General features: G+C 36.4%; 1 protein-coding gene across 5 annotated transcripts in view; it reads left to right on the top strand.

Moving 5' to 3' along the window:
- LOC106133288 (pre-mRNA-splicing factor ATP-dependent RNA helicase PRP16) overlaps positions 1 to 16,744 on the top strand; it is a 93,175-nt gene that overhangs the window by 60,153 nt on the left and 16,278 nt on the right. For all 5 annotated transcript variants that reach the window (XM_013332958.2, XM_060946557.1, XM_060946558.1 and 2 more), the window contains one exon: positions 6,584 to 6,763. In XM_013332958.2, coding sequence (XP_013188412.2) covers positions 6,584 to 6,763 — 180 coding nt within the window. The remainder of the gene's footprint in view (positions 1 to 6,583; positions 6,764 to 16,744) is intronic.

The raw sequence follows: 16,744 nt of genomic DNA, 5'->3' as shown, positions 1-16,744 counted from the left end.
ATGTCTATTAGTAACAAATAATGGTTCTTCGCTTCTAATAGTTGCAGCGTGATGTTATGTATCCTAAAGCCTTCCTCGATAAATGTGAAAAAATTCGCGGTAAATTATTCATCCTTGAGGGCTTCAATGATTCCCAAAATAACTATTCCGCGCGGGCGAAGTCGCGGACACAGCTAGTCTAATATAAATGTGTACATACATACATACATAAAATCACGCCTCTTTCCCGGAGGGGTAGGCAGAGCAGAGACTACCTATTTCCACTTGCCACGATCCCTGCATACTTCCTTTGCTTCATCCACATTCATAACTCTCTTCATGCAAGCTCGGCGGTTTCGGGTACTTTTGACCTGACCCTTTAACAGGACGTCCTTAATTTGATCAAGATATGTTCGTCTACTATGACCGAACCATCTCAACATACCCTTTTCTATTATATAAATGTGTACTTAGACTATATCTTAGAATGTAGTGTGAAACGTAATGCACGTTTGGCAGGTGGAGGCACTCACGTTTCGTGCACGTTATACATTCTCAACGTGACTGTTAGAGTCTTTAATGTAGTGTTCAATTAATGAGCTAGAAGCCTAGACTAGTATAGCTCGCGTTAATTTGTTTTCTTAATAATTGCCAACATACTCGACAATTTCAATATTAGAGGTGTACTTGTGTAATAAGTAGGTACTTAAAAGTGATCTGTGACGCATTGCGAAACCCATGTGATTTTAAAAATTTTAATCGAATGTTATAACTTAGATTTGTTTTAGGCGACGGGCTGATAAGCTGTCACTATCTAAATCTCAATTTCATCATACAGCTGAACGTGGCTCTGTCTACCCTGGAAGAGTTGAACACGCCACGATAAAGCCATGCGGTTTAATGATGGAATTGAAATTAAAACCAAAATAAAATGACTTACACGTGTAAACATTGATAAAAAAAGAAAACATGTTTTTCTTCGTTACTCTGTGGCCTCTAAATACACTACATTTTAGTGTGATTAGCGAATTCGGTTGTTTAATTGCCCGTTCTGTTCGCACATAAATTCTACGGCGGACCGTATTAAACGGCCGTGTTTATTCGAATTTCGAACGGATTCCATTTAATTTTAAATCCGTCCACGTGATTGGGGGCTTGGCTCGAAGAAATGTGGAATTTTATTGGCGCGTCACGTCGCCCGCAGATTGGCCAATGTATGTAGGTAGGTAATTATATCATGGCATGTTCAGAATATTAATCATCCGTTTTGCGTGTCTCCCGGTTATACGTTTCTCTTTGGAGAGGAGAACCTTATTACACTATGACCAAGATCCAAGAATATGTAAGACTAACCTTGCCTCAATTTTGTATGTGATCTTCTCATTGTTAGGTTGGCTGGAAGAGATCCCACTTAGGGATAAGCCCGCCTTTGTACTGTACTGTTTTATATTTGTAAAGTACTCTTTTAGTGAACAATAAAGCATTAAACTTACTAACAATAACGCAGCGGCGAGCGATGCGTCTTTCGTCTAATCTTCATGAGGGTTCGGCCGTTGCATTTGTTGAAATTACTTATCACTTATGTTAAACTGTTTATGCGTGCATTTATTCATTCACATTACTGGAACTTGTTAAAGGAACATAATGTTCAATTCAAGTATCCACCTCCGGTGCCGTGTGGTTCCCGGCACCAATACAAAAAAGAATAGGACCACTCCATCTCTTTCCCATGAATGACGTAAAAGGCGACTAAGGGATAGGCTTATAAACTTGGGATTCTTTGTTTTTAGGCGATGGGCTAGCAACCTGTCTCTATTTGAAACTCAATTCTATCTTAAAGCCAAATAGCTGAACGTGGCCTATCAGTGTTTTCAAGACTGTCGGTTCTGTCTACCCCGCAAGGGATATAGACGTGACCATATGTATGTGTGATGATAATGTGACGTGCTGTTTTCTTGTCTTCATACAACGTATGTCACTGTCTCACTTCAAGTAGGTTCCACCCAATTGAGCAGTTTCTGAAGGCTTGATTAATTAGAAGCATCCATTCGTTTCATGTGTCAGTTGTGATCGGGGAATATTTTTGGCGCACCGGATTCGAACTCGTGACTGTGACGTCAATTTTTATGTTTCGCGTAAGATGTACGCACGCATGGATTTTCAACTGTGTTTGTTTTTTCATGAAAATAAAACTTTTTATTATTTTCTAGGTATTTGGTGTCGTGTGGTTCCCGGCACCAATAGAAAAAAGAATAGGATCACTTTCCCATGGATGTCGTAAAAGGCGACTAATGGATAGGTTTATAAACTTGGAATTCTTATTTTAGGCGTCGTCGGGCTAGCAACCTGTCACTATTTGAATCTCAATCCTATCAGTAAGCCAAACAGCTGCACGTGGCCTATCAGTTTTTTCAAGACTATTGGCTCTGTCTACCCCGCAAGGGCTATAGACGTGATTTATTATATGTGTGCGTTTTTGGTGTCCGGCATCATTTTTCGGTATAAAATTTATCTATTATGTATGAAAAACTTTACATTCTCTAATGCAGTATGGGGTCTGAGTTTCACAGTCACGAAAATGGCTAGTTAAAGATGGTATCTGATACATACACACATATATATATATATATATATATATATATATGGTCACGTCTATATCCCTTGCAGGGTAGACAGAGCCACCAGTCTTAAAACGCCTGAATGGCCACGTTCAGCTATTTAGCTTAATGATAGAATTGAGATTCAAATAGTGACAAGTTGCTAGCCCATCGCCTACAATAGAATCCCGAGTTTGTAAGCATATCCCTTATTTGCCTTTTACGGCATCCATGGGAAGGAGATGGAGTGGTCCTATTATTTTTTGTAATGGTGCCGGGAACCACAAGGCACATCATGGTATCTGATGGTGAATGTTACAACCACTTTAGGGCATTATCTCCGATTTCATCGAGTGATATTAAACCATTTTCAAAATTTTATTATTCAATTCAATTTAATCTGAATTTAAATTCTACACCTAGTATGTAAGTAATCTTAACAATTTTTTTTTTTTGTTATTTACATTATTAATGTTATTTGGCACAAAGTCAAAAACACGCCACAGTATATGCGGATGAAAAAATTTCGTGTCTCACATTTAAAAAGTAAATAAATGTTAAGAGATTTTGATATTTGATAAATAACGGTGAACAGAATATAACATATAATCACGTCTTTATCCCCCGTGGGGTAGACAGAGCCAGAGTCATCAAAGGAAAGACAGAATTGAGATTCAAATAGTGACAGGTTGCTAGCCTAAAAGAGGAATCACAAGTATATAAAAGCCTATCCTTTAGTCGCCTTTTACGACATCCATGTAAAAAGATGGATCGGTCGTATTCTTCTTTCTATTGGTGCCGAGAACCACACGGCACTTTCCTATTGGTGCCGGGAACCACACGGCACACAATACCCGAACTGATATAAGTTGAATAAATTTAGTATGTGATGTGTTTTTCCATTTTACATTATTACGTCTGCAAGCTCAAGTCTAGACTCTAGACAAAAATAATAGATTTCTGGAGACTTGGTGTCGTTCTGTGTCTGTACCGCTTCCAAAGCGCATGTATAGAAGAAGCGGCGGAACAAACTACACTGCAGCACTGTCATCGGACGTCAATTTACAAATATAGATCTCTTAAATCTAAATCATGGACGAATGCATATTGTCTACATTAAAAAAACATGAACGAATGTAGAACTAGTAGTAGTATAAATATATGTAAAATATAACGTAGTGCATAAAAATAACTAAGTTTTCACAACATTATTACATTCAAATTTACAAAATTTGAAATAGAAATCGTAAGAACAGAATAGAATAGATTTATTTTCAAAATTGAATACAAGGTAGGTACCACTTATTGACGTCACATCACTTAAATCTAATTATAACTACTACCGCTTCCAAAGCGCATGTGTAGAAGAAGCGCAGATTACAGATTATTATCATATTAAAAACACATCTACTTATTTCGCTGATCTGCCCACGACATTCTCGGCTGTAACATATATGTATTCCTAAAGCGGTTTCTCATGCTCCACTCTCCTAAACAACAAATTGTATGCCGTTATCGGCACTTATCTGAAATTGCAGCGAATTAAAGGAATTAATCTGCTGCGTCAGCGCACCACTTTCTACGGTGATATACGACCGTGTGTCAGTCAAGGCAATTGTAGATTTTCTAGGTTTCTACGTTAACTGGAGACGGTAAAAGCTAGGCTTAACTAGATCACTAAGATATCTGTATAACGGTTTACACTTAAATTTTGATACATCTTTGTATTTTTGCTATATATTTAAGGTTATAATGTAAGAGCCGATGGCATATTGGTTAAACTGACTCTGAATCACATTCAAGCTACATAATTATGATCCAATTTGGTTATTTTTCTCTATTATCAGTAATAGGTCAAAAGGCAATTTCTAAACATTTATTTATTTACCAAATCATGTTCACAGAAAACATACATTAACATGATAAACAAAAGAAGCAATAGTTCATAGGTTCTGCTCATTTCTACATGAACATTACACGCACTCATAACGTTCATCGTTCATCAAGTTGATGATTTAGCAAAAAAGAAAGAAGAATAAAGATCAAGAAATTCTAGTTCAATCTTGAAATGCCTAGTATCATCTTCCTCATCAAGTTAAACCTCGGGTTTGCGCCAGTTTGTGGGGAAGTGTTGTAATCCACACGCCGCCGTTGTTTACCAAACTGCATTACGAAACCGTACACGACACCGGACCTTAATTAGTACATACATACATATTATCACGTCTATATCCCTTGCGGGGTAGACAGAGCCAACATTCAAGAAAAGACTGAATGGCCACGTTCAGCTATTTGGCTTAACGATAGAATTGTGATTCAACTAGTGACAGGTTGCTAGCCCATCGCCTAAAAAAGAATCCCAAGTTTGTAAGCCTATCCCTTAGTCGCCTTTTACGGCATCCATGGGAGAGAGATGGAGTGGTCCTATTCTTTTTTGTATTGGATTTGGTGCCGGGAGCCACACGGCACTTAATTAGTATGGTATGGATAGAAGGTTGATTAAATCTTGTATAGCTTCTTCTCTGTCCGTGCAGATTCGTAAAAGTCAATCAAGGGACAAGATGATTTATTGGGGGTTCTTTTAGGCGTCCATCCATACCATCCGTATAATCACGTCTTATATGGATGCTATGGATTTTGCCCCCCGTTGCCTTGCGGGGTAGACAATGCCAGCAACCTTGAATGGCTGACAGGCCACGTTTGTTGGTTGGCGTTAGTTGTTTGGCCTAATGATAGAATTGAGACTCAAATAGTGACAGGTTGCTAGATCTACGTCTAAAAGAAGGGGTTTTTCTTTTAGACGTAGATTTAGCAACCTGTCAACCCAGTCGATCATTTAATATTCTAGATTTATCTTTTACTAGCGGACCCGACAGACTTCGTTCTGTCATAAAGATTTGTATTATGACAGTTTTTTGTTCCTATCTATTAGACCTACATTGCTTAGACAACAGTGAACTTTATATATTAGCAATAAAGCTCAAATTGACTGTACGTATTAGTTAGAAAACGTTTGTATGGGATAAAGAAAAGGACTGTTTTTAAGGTTTTTCAGGCAATTATTTGGTATTTTTTCGCCGTAAAAACCATCCTTGAGCTTCGACGAATATTAAAATAAAAGAAATAAAAGAATTGGCCAAATTGGTCCAGGCGTTCTTGAGTTATGCGCTTACCAACACATTTAGCGATTCATTTTTATATTATAGATTTATCACAAGTATGAAAATAAACATCCGTACAAGGTCTTAAATATAAAAAACTGCCCGCACAATGAACGAGAAAAAACAGAAAAACAAGCGTTTACTGTCTGCATTACCGCACCTTTCATATTTTTGTCCAATTTACGTTTTTTTACCACCCATTTTTGGACAAAGGAGTCTGCAAATAACTTGGCTTTATTTGTTGAACAATTGAAATCATTGAATCGTGAAATTGGTCGTGTTTGGGTGTTGATATGCAATTTTTAAACTATGTACTTTAAATCTTATTAATTTTTCATATAATATACTCGTAGCATTAAATTTGGAAGTAGCTCAATGTGTGTGATTTGTATTTATTATTTAAATAAATTTATTTTATATTTTTTTTCATTCTTGTCCTGTAAATAACTTGTTTTAAGTAATTCCAAGCAAAATTAGAATTTTTTAAATTTGTATACATATAATCACGTAATATATGCCTTGAGGGGTAGACAGAGCCAACAGTCTTGAAAAGACCGATAGGCACGTTCAGCTACTTGGCTTAATAATAGAATTGAGATGACAGACAGGTTGCTAGCCCATCGCCTAAAAGAATCCCAAATTTAAAAGCCAATCCCTTAATCGCCTTTTACGACATCCATGGGCATGAGACGGACTGGACCTATAATTTATTTTTTTGGTGCCGGGAACCACACGGCAAAATTTAAATTGAAATTTGTATCTATGTAGATTAAATCATTGTCCCATTTTTGTCTTTAATGAAGTAGATAAAGCCTCAATCCATTATTATCTTTTCTTTTCTCTCAGGTGGTGGCACGAAGGTCCGATCTGAAGCTGATCGTGACATCAGCCACCATGGACTCGAGCAAGTTCTCCACCTTCTTCGGCAACGTTCCCACCTTCACAATTCCCGGGCGGACTTTCCCCGTCGAGACGTTTTTCGCGAAGAATGTCTGCGAGGATTATGTCGATGGCGCTGTTAAGCAGGTTTGTTCCATTTTTACTACGCTTTTATTAGCTTGGGTTGTATGTATGTATGTATGTATGTATGTATGTATGTATGTATGTATGTAACGGAATCTTTGAGCTTAATTTTCACTGATTTCTAAACGTCTGATCAACTTGGAACTTTGCACACGTATCAAGGACCGATGACAATGCAATATTTTGATAAGAGTTTCTCATTATCCTTATTAAAACTGCCAGGATTAATAAATTCATTTTTAGATCCTTCGTATGAGAGTAAGAGAGACAGAGATAGCACCAGTGCCAGTAATCTCCATACAAGAAACCAAGAAGTTCTGACGTATAATGAGTCAAAAAGAGATGTAATATATTTCCATATAATGTTACTATTAACCTGAGGCTTCTTTATTTCATCGCATTGCTCCATTTAGAATTACCATTAGAAACCATAGTAGAATTAGTAGAATATTTTAAAACAATAAAAAATATATAAGTAATAAAACAAAAGTAATAAATGAAAATTGAACAACTAAATTTACAAAAATACAAGAATAAAGTTACTACCTACAGAACTTTGCGATATTTAATACGTATTTAACATATTAATGCAATTCTTGAATTAACATTAGGTATCTTTTGCCTATTTATAATAGCAACACTGTAATACGTTTGGAAAATGAGTGACAGTTTTTTATGTCAAATAAGTTTTGCAGTAAGTTTTGATTGAATTCGATTCGAACACCTGTAAACTTTCTTTCTGTTGTTTTTTACCGGTGCCTGTGTATTTACCTATTTGCACTTTGTTTTGTGCTGATAACTTGTCGTTATTTGGAGTTTGGAATCTTCCGTTGAGTCGAGCTTTGTTCTTCCGGATATTCGTGTGATTTTATCATCTGTGATTGGACTCTGACTGTGTTTACTGTGTTGTGCAGATATTTTGAGATAGGACTCCTGTAAAAAGTACCTTATTATTTGAGATAGGAGTCCCAAGTTTGTGTTTGTTTTTGTGAAAGACAGATTTTACAACAAAAGTGCCACGATGTCTTCAGATAAACTTTGTTGCGTTCCTGGTTGTAAAGGCAGTGGAGGTATGTTTGAAATATTTTTGTTCCTGTATCAATCTGCCTCTTAATCTTGTGGTTTGATTCATGGCAAGGCCACAATCGAAAATTATTACGTTTGCTGGATAGTCAAAAATATTATTAACAGTGATTTATCACTATAAAATTCTTTTCAACTGGGTTTAACAATCATCATACATACATATAATCACGTCTATATCCCTTGCGGGGTAGACAGAGCCAACAGTCTTGTAAAGACTGATAGGCCACGTTCAGCTATTTGGCTTTAAGATAGAATTGAGATTCAAATAGTGACAGGTTGCAAGCCCATCGCCTTAAAAAGAATCATGATGATGAGAATATTATGAGATTTAATCCAATCAGGCCACATATAACTTTAAGAAAGTTAGTTGTGAAAACCTCCGGCGATGGGCGCATGGTTGCGAAAGTCTTTTCTAGTAAGATAGTTATACCAGAAGTGTTAACTTCCAAAAAATAATTGTATAAAAAAACTAAAAAACTACCCGTTTTATTGCAAATCGAACTAAAAAATAGAAAATAAATAATAGTTTAAAAAAAACTAAAAAACTACGCTTTTATTGCTAATCAAACTAAAAAATAGAAAATAAAAATTAATGACAAAGGAATTCAGTAGTAGCAAGTCGAACAATCAGTTATAGTCAGTTGTAGTAGTAATTACCTCGGATTAAAATTATAACAAAATTAAATTTATAAACAAAACAATTTAAATTAGAGTAAAAAGCGTGGGGTGCATTTTACTTCATTTTCATAACTCTCTTGTCATAAATATATGCTAATAGAATGATTTTAATATTTACTACATCAGGCACCCCACGCTTTTTACTCTGATTTAAATTGTTTTGTTTATAAATTTAATTTTGTTATAATTTTAATCCGAGGTAATTACTACTACAACTGACTATAACTGATTGTTCGACTTGCTACTACTGAATTCCTTTGTCATTAATTTTTATTTTCTATTTTTTAGTTTGATTAGCAATAAAAGCGTAGTTTTTTAGTTTTTTTTAAACTATTATTTATTAAAGTCACTCTCCTGTTGTTTAATTTTAATTTTATGACATACTTATCGGGTCTTACCAACAATTTGTATTATAGAATTTGCCGTGTGGTTCCCGGTACCAATACGAAAAAGAGTAGGACCACTCCATCTCTTTCCCACGGATGTCGTTAAAGGCGACTAAGGGATAGGCTTACAAATTTGGGATTCTTTTTTAGGCGATGGGTTTGCAACCTGTCACTATTTGAATCTCAATTCTATCATTGAGCCAAATAGCTGAACGTGGCCATTCAGTCTTTTCAAGACTATTGGCTCTGTCTACCCCGCAAGGGATATAGACGGGACCATATGTATGTATGTATTATAGAAAACTAGAGCAAGATGAGAAAGAGAACGGGTTTTTATTCCAGAATTTATTCGGAATACTTGTTTTATGTCTTTAATATTATGAAATCTTTACGGCTTCTTCTTCCTCCTGGCTATTAGACTCGGTTGCATTCTCACCACTATGAAGAGCAGCCCGGGGTATGCCTTTGACCATGGACCCTATATTGGGTGAGTCAGGTTTTTAAACGAAGCGACTTCCGTCTGACCATCGCAACCTTTGCAGGGAACCCTAACCCGTGTTGGAACGATCATGGTTACACATCCAGTTGCCTGAATGTGCCGGTTTCCTCACGATGTTTTCCCTCATCGTATGAAATCTTTATGGCTGTTCAGTAGTTATACTACTACATACATATGATCACGTCTATATCCCTTGCGGGGTAGACAGAGCCAACAGTCTTGTAAAGACTGATAGGCCACGTTCAGCTATTTGGCTTAAAGAAAAAATGAAGATTCACATAGTGACAGGTTGCTAGCCCATCGCCTAAAAGAAGAATCTCAAGTTTATAAGCCTATCCCTTAGTCGCCTTTTACGACATCCATGGGAAAGTGATGGAGTGGTCCTATTCTTTTTTGTATTGGTGCCGGGAGCCACACGGCAAAATTAAATTAAATTATACTTACCAATCGGAACATTTTCGAACTTACTGGATGTTACTAAGTGGTCGCTGTTTTCCAAACAATTGACTTTGTACGTGTTCCAGTAATTACTCGTTCCGCGTTTATTATGCTTATAACTTAATTAGTCGTGACCTGATTCATTGGGTGCACTGTCGTTTGGTTTATTTATATATTTATACATAGACGTATTTACTTTATGCTTCATAGACTCACAATCCCGCTGAAAAAGTGTCCAAAGTGTACCTCGAAGATTATGAAATAACAATCTTCAATCTAGTTAATACCATAATTTTATTGGCCAATCATGTTAAAAAGGTTGTCTTATTGATTATTTGATAGATCTTTCAACTAGTCGCTTAATCGATTATGTAAATTGCACAATTTTCATTGAAGTTAGAAGTCCCATAAAAATGACTCTTCGATTCTACATGTCAAGAAAAGATTTTGCAAAGACATACTCCAGTTTGTCTGTCTGTCTGAAAAGAGTCATTGGGACACGATAGCGTGTGGTTCAAACCCGAGATTTTTGTAGTGCATTAGAACATTTATCAGAACCATCTAATTCACCGACGACCAAATCTGATAGAAGCAAAGTGAATAAAATAATGAGCATTGTTGTGGGCGGTATTGCATGCCTCGAGTTCGACGACCCCGACCGTCGGCCCTGGTGCAAGAATGCGCAGATATTCTGTTTCGTAATGGACCAGTTAACGCTGCAGTTACACGCGTATCCATCCAATGTTACACCAAAAACTGACGCTGCCAAAGCTTTGTATGGCACATTTCAAGAGATTGAAGAAGAATCAAGTAACACTGGAGTGTTACTTGATTCTTCTTCAATCTTGGATGTGGGCATAAGTTTTACAATGACGCGCCGAGGCTTTGAATGGCACATTTCAAGGCATTGGAGAAGAATCATGTAACGCTCCAAGTGGACATAAGTTTTACAAGTCGCTGAATTGACTAATCAAATTCAATCATTGTCCAAACTATTCAGTTGTCTAAACGTGCAGGTTTTGGTACAATTTTTTTCTTATCATCAGAGTAACGTCAAAGAAATCTGGAAATTATCTGTGACATTCAAATTCTTTATTGTTGCACTCGCTGTTCGAGCGCGTATAAACCCAATCATAACGGAAACCTTATAGCTTCTACTAGGTATGTAGTTAGGTTTAGGTGTGTTTAATTAAGTACATAGGGTTGCAATGTCCTTGTTTTCTGAAATGAACACTGAACCGAAAATTCTATTTCGTTTAGTACTATCTGCTTTGCTTCAGTTTTGACTTTGGTCTCAAAGAAAAATTAATTTCGCTGTAAAGCAAAATCAATTTAGAGACTAACTTTTATACATAGTCCATAGGCATGAATGTCATCTTTAACATTTTCAAGTTAGATCTAGTTCACTGAAAAATAATTGAAATAGACTCTGAAAATATATGAAACATTGCGATAGGCCAGCAACTTGTTACTATTTTAATCTCAATGCCATCATTAAGCCATACAGCTGAACCGGGCATTTCAGTATTTTCAAGAAACTTTACGACTTTGTTTACTCCGTAAGGAAAAGAGACATGAAATTATATGTATGTATTCGAATGTATTGCCAACCCTATACCCGCCGCTATCGGTTTTCGGTCAGTTCAATTTGCACTTGATTGGCTAGAAGTACGTCGACCTCACGAAACCTCAATCTGATATATTTCATAAGACAATGTACTCGTAATGTCACGGAATTGGCTAAGTTCATGATTTCAAGATTCACAAATCTGCCTTTCAAAGAAGGATCTTATCGAAAGTTCCAAAATTGTTTTAAACTTCTTACAACGATTAAAAAAAATATTAGTCTAATAATATTGATCGGACAATAGCTGAACGTGGCCATTCAGTCCTTTCAAGACTGTTGGCTCTGTCTACCCCGCAAGGGATATAGACGTGAACATATGTATGTAATATTGATCTACTTCAGATATAAGATCATATCTGAAGTAGTTACTATTCCAAACTAAGGAAAAATTCCTTAATAGCAACGTTCTTTGTTTTTATAACTATTTAAATTTCCCAACCATGGCTATAGTGTCCAGCTTAAATATGTTATTATGAACCTTGGAAATCGAATATTCTCTTCATATCTAACATTTTTTTTATAAGTTTCAAAGCTCTCACTTATTAGTATAATATAACAATGGTTTCAATAAGTAACCTTTAATGCGGCTTTAACAAAATTCAATGCTTTTTTTCCTCCTGGCGTAGATCCCGGTTACACCCCCAGGAAAGTAGTCCGCGGTTCGTTGTTTGACCATGATAATGATAGATAGATAGAGCATTCATTTCTTCATCAGTAACATATAATAACTATAAAGACACACTGTATACAAAACATAAATTTGAGACATGTATTTAAGTGCAACAGCGGCACAATAGGGATTCAGCTCACCACATCATTCCAAGGGGAAACCGCTACTTTTGAGGTGGCACCTTAAAATGAAGCGCAAACGAGTATTAATTTATATTAAAGTGGCAATAATTGATGTACTATTATAGTGTTTGTTGTTACCTATAAGAAATAATAGATTGTATTTTTATTTTTTTAATTTACCGTGCAGAATACGCGAGTCCTCCATTTTTTGATATCAATGTTCCCGTTTAATGGACGTTGTTATTTCTGGAGCAGCCTTCGGGCGTGTGACAAATAGGTATATCCATTAGTAGATTGGAAAAGTCCATTAGACGAGACGGCCTTTTAGTATCGGCACTTTCCATTACGTTTTTAATTAGATTCATCAATGAAATATCGAGTTTCTTTTTACTTAAGCCGATACAACCTTTTTTTAAAGACGTTTTTTAACTGAGAGACTTTTTGGGTTTTGGAGGAGATCTGTAACGCATCTCTTCTTGTCGTAAAAACACCAACAACTAATGCCTTATATTTGGAAGGATTTCAGACAGATAATCCCCAGACGGCGAATGTCAGTACTCGCCTGAATTTAGTTTTAATTTCCAAATAATATATACTATAATTACAATAAAATTTCGCCATCGAAAGTAAATTATAACTATCTTCTTATTATTGGTCTTTACACTCAAGAACTTCAAAATTTCTTTTGCAATCTGAAAAAAAAAGGGTCCATGTGAATTAAGTATGTATGTTGGTACGAGTATATTTAATTAATAAGTCTCGAATATTAGTACTGTTCAAACTATTTATGACTGAAACTGGCCACTAAGAAAAAAAATTAAAAACCAAAATAGAATGTTAAGTCAGATATTATTTAAAAGCTTATTATTTAGAAATATTAGTTCATTGTGGTTTATACCCTTATTATTATATTATATTCAAGCAAGTGCAGTTTTACTTTTACCATCATAGATTCCCACCGTCAATTTCTCAAAATCAAACCAAGATCAGTTCCATAGAACTTCAGCTTCATGTTCATCAGTTATGTAATTAACAAGTAATTCATTCTTTAGTTTTGCACAACACAATCAACGCATGTCAAAGTGACAATGTGGAAGTGTAGGCCTTATTATAAAATGTCTTCGTACATACAAATGTTTCCGTTTATGTAACGTATTACATAATTTAAATAGTTTTTGAAAGGCTGACCGTAACACAGATACATACATACATATGATAGATAGATAGATAGATAAAAACGTTTATTCAGTTGCTACAGACACAAAATACAGAGTTAAACAAAACATTATAATAACACAGTTGAGATGCATTTGCGTGCTGCAGCAAGTAGAAAAGGTCATAACTCAGCGGAATTTTTGCACTAACTGAAGTGCAAAACGCTGATTTTCAGTTATCACCATTGAAGTGGGTGCGGGCGCTAAAGTGAAAGAAAGAAACAATAAAATAATAAATTTATGTGCAAAAGATTATGGGAATGTGTATGTATATAGATAGATAAACAGGAAAATACGAAAAATGTTAGTAAATTGTTATTAGTTGTAGATAATAATATAAAAAGTATACAGTATAAATATATGTATAGGTATATATACAAGTAAAAATAAAAATGAGTTCACCACATAAAACCAGCCAGGCAACGAAACTCACGAGAAGAATCCCAACCGCAAGCGTTTCGGTATACCGAGTGCTTGTTTTTCACGTAGAAAGGATTTAAGGTTCTTTTTAAAAGAATAAATAGAACTAAGCAGGCGTATAGGCGGTGGTATATCATTCCAGCACCTCGTTGCCTGGTGGCGGAAACTTCCCTCGAAGGCTACGGTTTTATGTGGCTGTACTGACAGTATCGGGCGAGTGGACCTACATGGCCCAGATCTACCACGAAATCGAAAAAATATCAGCTTAGAGAAAAGATAGTTAGGCTTATGGAACTTCATAACTCCGAACATAAGGCTGGCTAAATGTAATTGTCTCCGCGTTTCCATATTCAACATTGTAGCTCTGATTAAATATGGTGAGATATGACTGCGGGGTGGAATATTGAAACAAAAACGAGCGCAGGCGTTTTGGATACGCTGAATGAGGCGCTGTGTTTTACAAAGTAGCCGAGGACCATAGACAATGTCACCGAAGTTAAGCCTCGAAAGGATCAACGTCTCGCAGAGTCGAATACGAACTTCTTCTGTTAACAAATTGCGAATTTTGTATATTACTTTAAGGCGATAGAAACAACTTTTAACCAAACTTGCGACGTGACTTTCAAAGCGTAACTGCGGATCCACTATCAACCCCAGGTTTCTAACTTCCATTGCCCTGCTTATAACATCGTTACCAATTTTTACCCCCAGATCTTCATTTATGATACTAGCCAGTTGAAATCTAGAGCCAAGTACTATATAGTTCGATTTTTTGGGGTTAAGGGTCAGTGAGTTTCTCAGAGACCACTCAGCAATCCTCCCTAAGTCTTCATTCAATTTAATAACTGCTTGAGAAATGTTATTTGGAACGTCAGAAATATACAGTTGTACGTCGTCGGCATAGAGGTGGTACTTGCAATGTTTTATCACCCGGGTAATGTCAGCACTAAATATAATAAACAGTAGAGGCCCAAGAATTGAGCCCTGAGGAACTCCATGTTTTACGGGCAAAGATTGCGAAAAAAGGCACAACCCATTCTCCCGAGCCAATTTGACAGACTGAGATCGACCGCCCAAAAATGACCTGAACCAAGCGACCGAAGAAGGGTCCAAACCATAATACGCCAACTTAGACAGAAGTAATTCAATATTCAAGCTATCGAACGCACGAGAAAAGTCTAATAACGTCAATATTGTACACTGTCCCCTGTCTTGTGCAGCAAGGATGTTGTCAGTGACGTCCAAGAGTGCTGTAGTAGTCCCATGGTTGCGTCGGAATCCAGACTGTAGTACGGGCAGCACATTATTCGCTTCCAAAAACTTGACCAACTGAGTTTGTACGGACTTCTCCAAAATTTTTGAAAGATAAGGCAATATACTAATGGGTCTAAGATCACTGTAACTAGAAGGTTTAGATGTTTTGGGTATTGGTGTAACCAAGGCTCTTTTCCAGAAACAGGGAACAGTACCAGTAACAATAGAGGTATTAATAATATGGGTTATAGCATCTAAAGAATTTGGAAGTGTTAGTAATACCATATCTCTGCTTATACCATCCGGGCCAATCGCATTAGATTTAATGGAAAATATAAAATTTGCTACATCACATTCAGTTACAGTTTCTAGATTAAATTTAGAGGAATCATTAAATTTATGATTGTTATAAAAAAAGAGATCTTCTTTACTGATATCTGCGCAAGGGACATTCAAAAAGTGATTGTTAATATCATTTGCATTATCAAAAGAGTCCGGTAATATATCACTTCTGGAGGGATCAACCAAGATATTCCGTTTAAGATTCAGCCAAAAGACTTTTCCATTTCTTAACTGTTTGTTAATAAGTTGATCGAAATATGCACGCTTTTCACAAGCTAAACTAGTCTGAACCAAAACCTTTAATTCCTTATAATATTTTCTTTCCTCATCAGATCCTGAACACTTAGATTTTTTATGTGCTTCGTTACGTTCGTCCATCATTAACCTACATGTGCCAGTAACCCAGGGTAGCGAATGATTAGGCTTAGCCTTTCTCAATTTGAGCGGTGCGTGCTTGTCAAAAAGTGCCAACAACTTGTGATTGAACTTTTCAACCATTAAATCAACACTAGGCTGGTTTTTTACTGACTCCCAATCGATATCGTTAAGATCACGGTCAAACGCATTGACGTCAATGCTCTTAATGGCTCTGGATACGATAAATCGCGGAGGATCTTTAGGTTTTTTTAATAATAACTCAGTACAAATAAAATAGTGTCCTAACGATGCTGTTATGTTTGTAACTGAAACATGATGAATCGGTACATTCGTGCAGATGAGATCAATAAGGGTTTCTTTCAAAGTTTTATTCGGCAAGCGAGAGAGATGTGTTGGCTCAGTGATAATCTGTTTAAGTTCCAGATATTCTATAAACTCCACAACCCGCGGCCTATTTGTATTAGAGTTATCGGACATGTCAATATTAAAATCTCCCAATAGAGCAACATAGTCAAAATTAGAAAAATACATGATTGATTCTGTCAAAGCGTCCAAGAAAGGGTCAACACCTATCCAGTCGGGTCTATAGGCTGTACCTACCAATACTTCGGCGCCGTTTATTCGAGTAGAAAGCCACATTTGCTCGATGTTTGCAATGGGGTGTTTTAGGATACGAACTCGCACATTACGTTTCACATAGAAAGCTACTCCACCCCCCTTGCCACCCTTCATATGGATAGGACGTGAGACGTGGTACAGTCGATAGCCAGGCGCAGCTGGGGCACAAAGCTCCTGACCCTCTTTTAGCCAAGATTCATTAATTGCAACTATGTCCGGCTTGAATTTGTCAATAGCCATGAGAAAATCATC

Source organism: Amyelois transitella, chromosome 11 (assembly GCF_032362555.1).
Source record: "Amyelois transitella isolate CPQ chromosome 11, ilAmyTran1.1, whole genome shotgun sequence".
Lineage (NCBI taxonomy): Eukaryota > Metazoa > Arthropoda > Insecta > Lepidoptera > Pyralidae > Amyelois > Amyelois transitella.
This window is presented reverse-complemented; position numbering and strand designations above follow the sequence as displayed.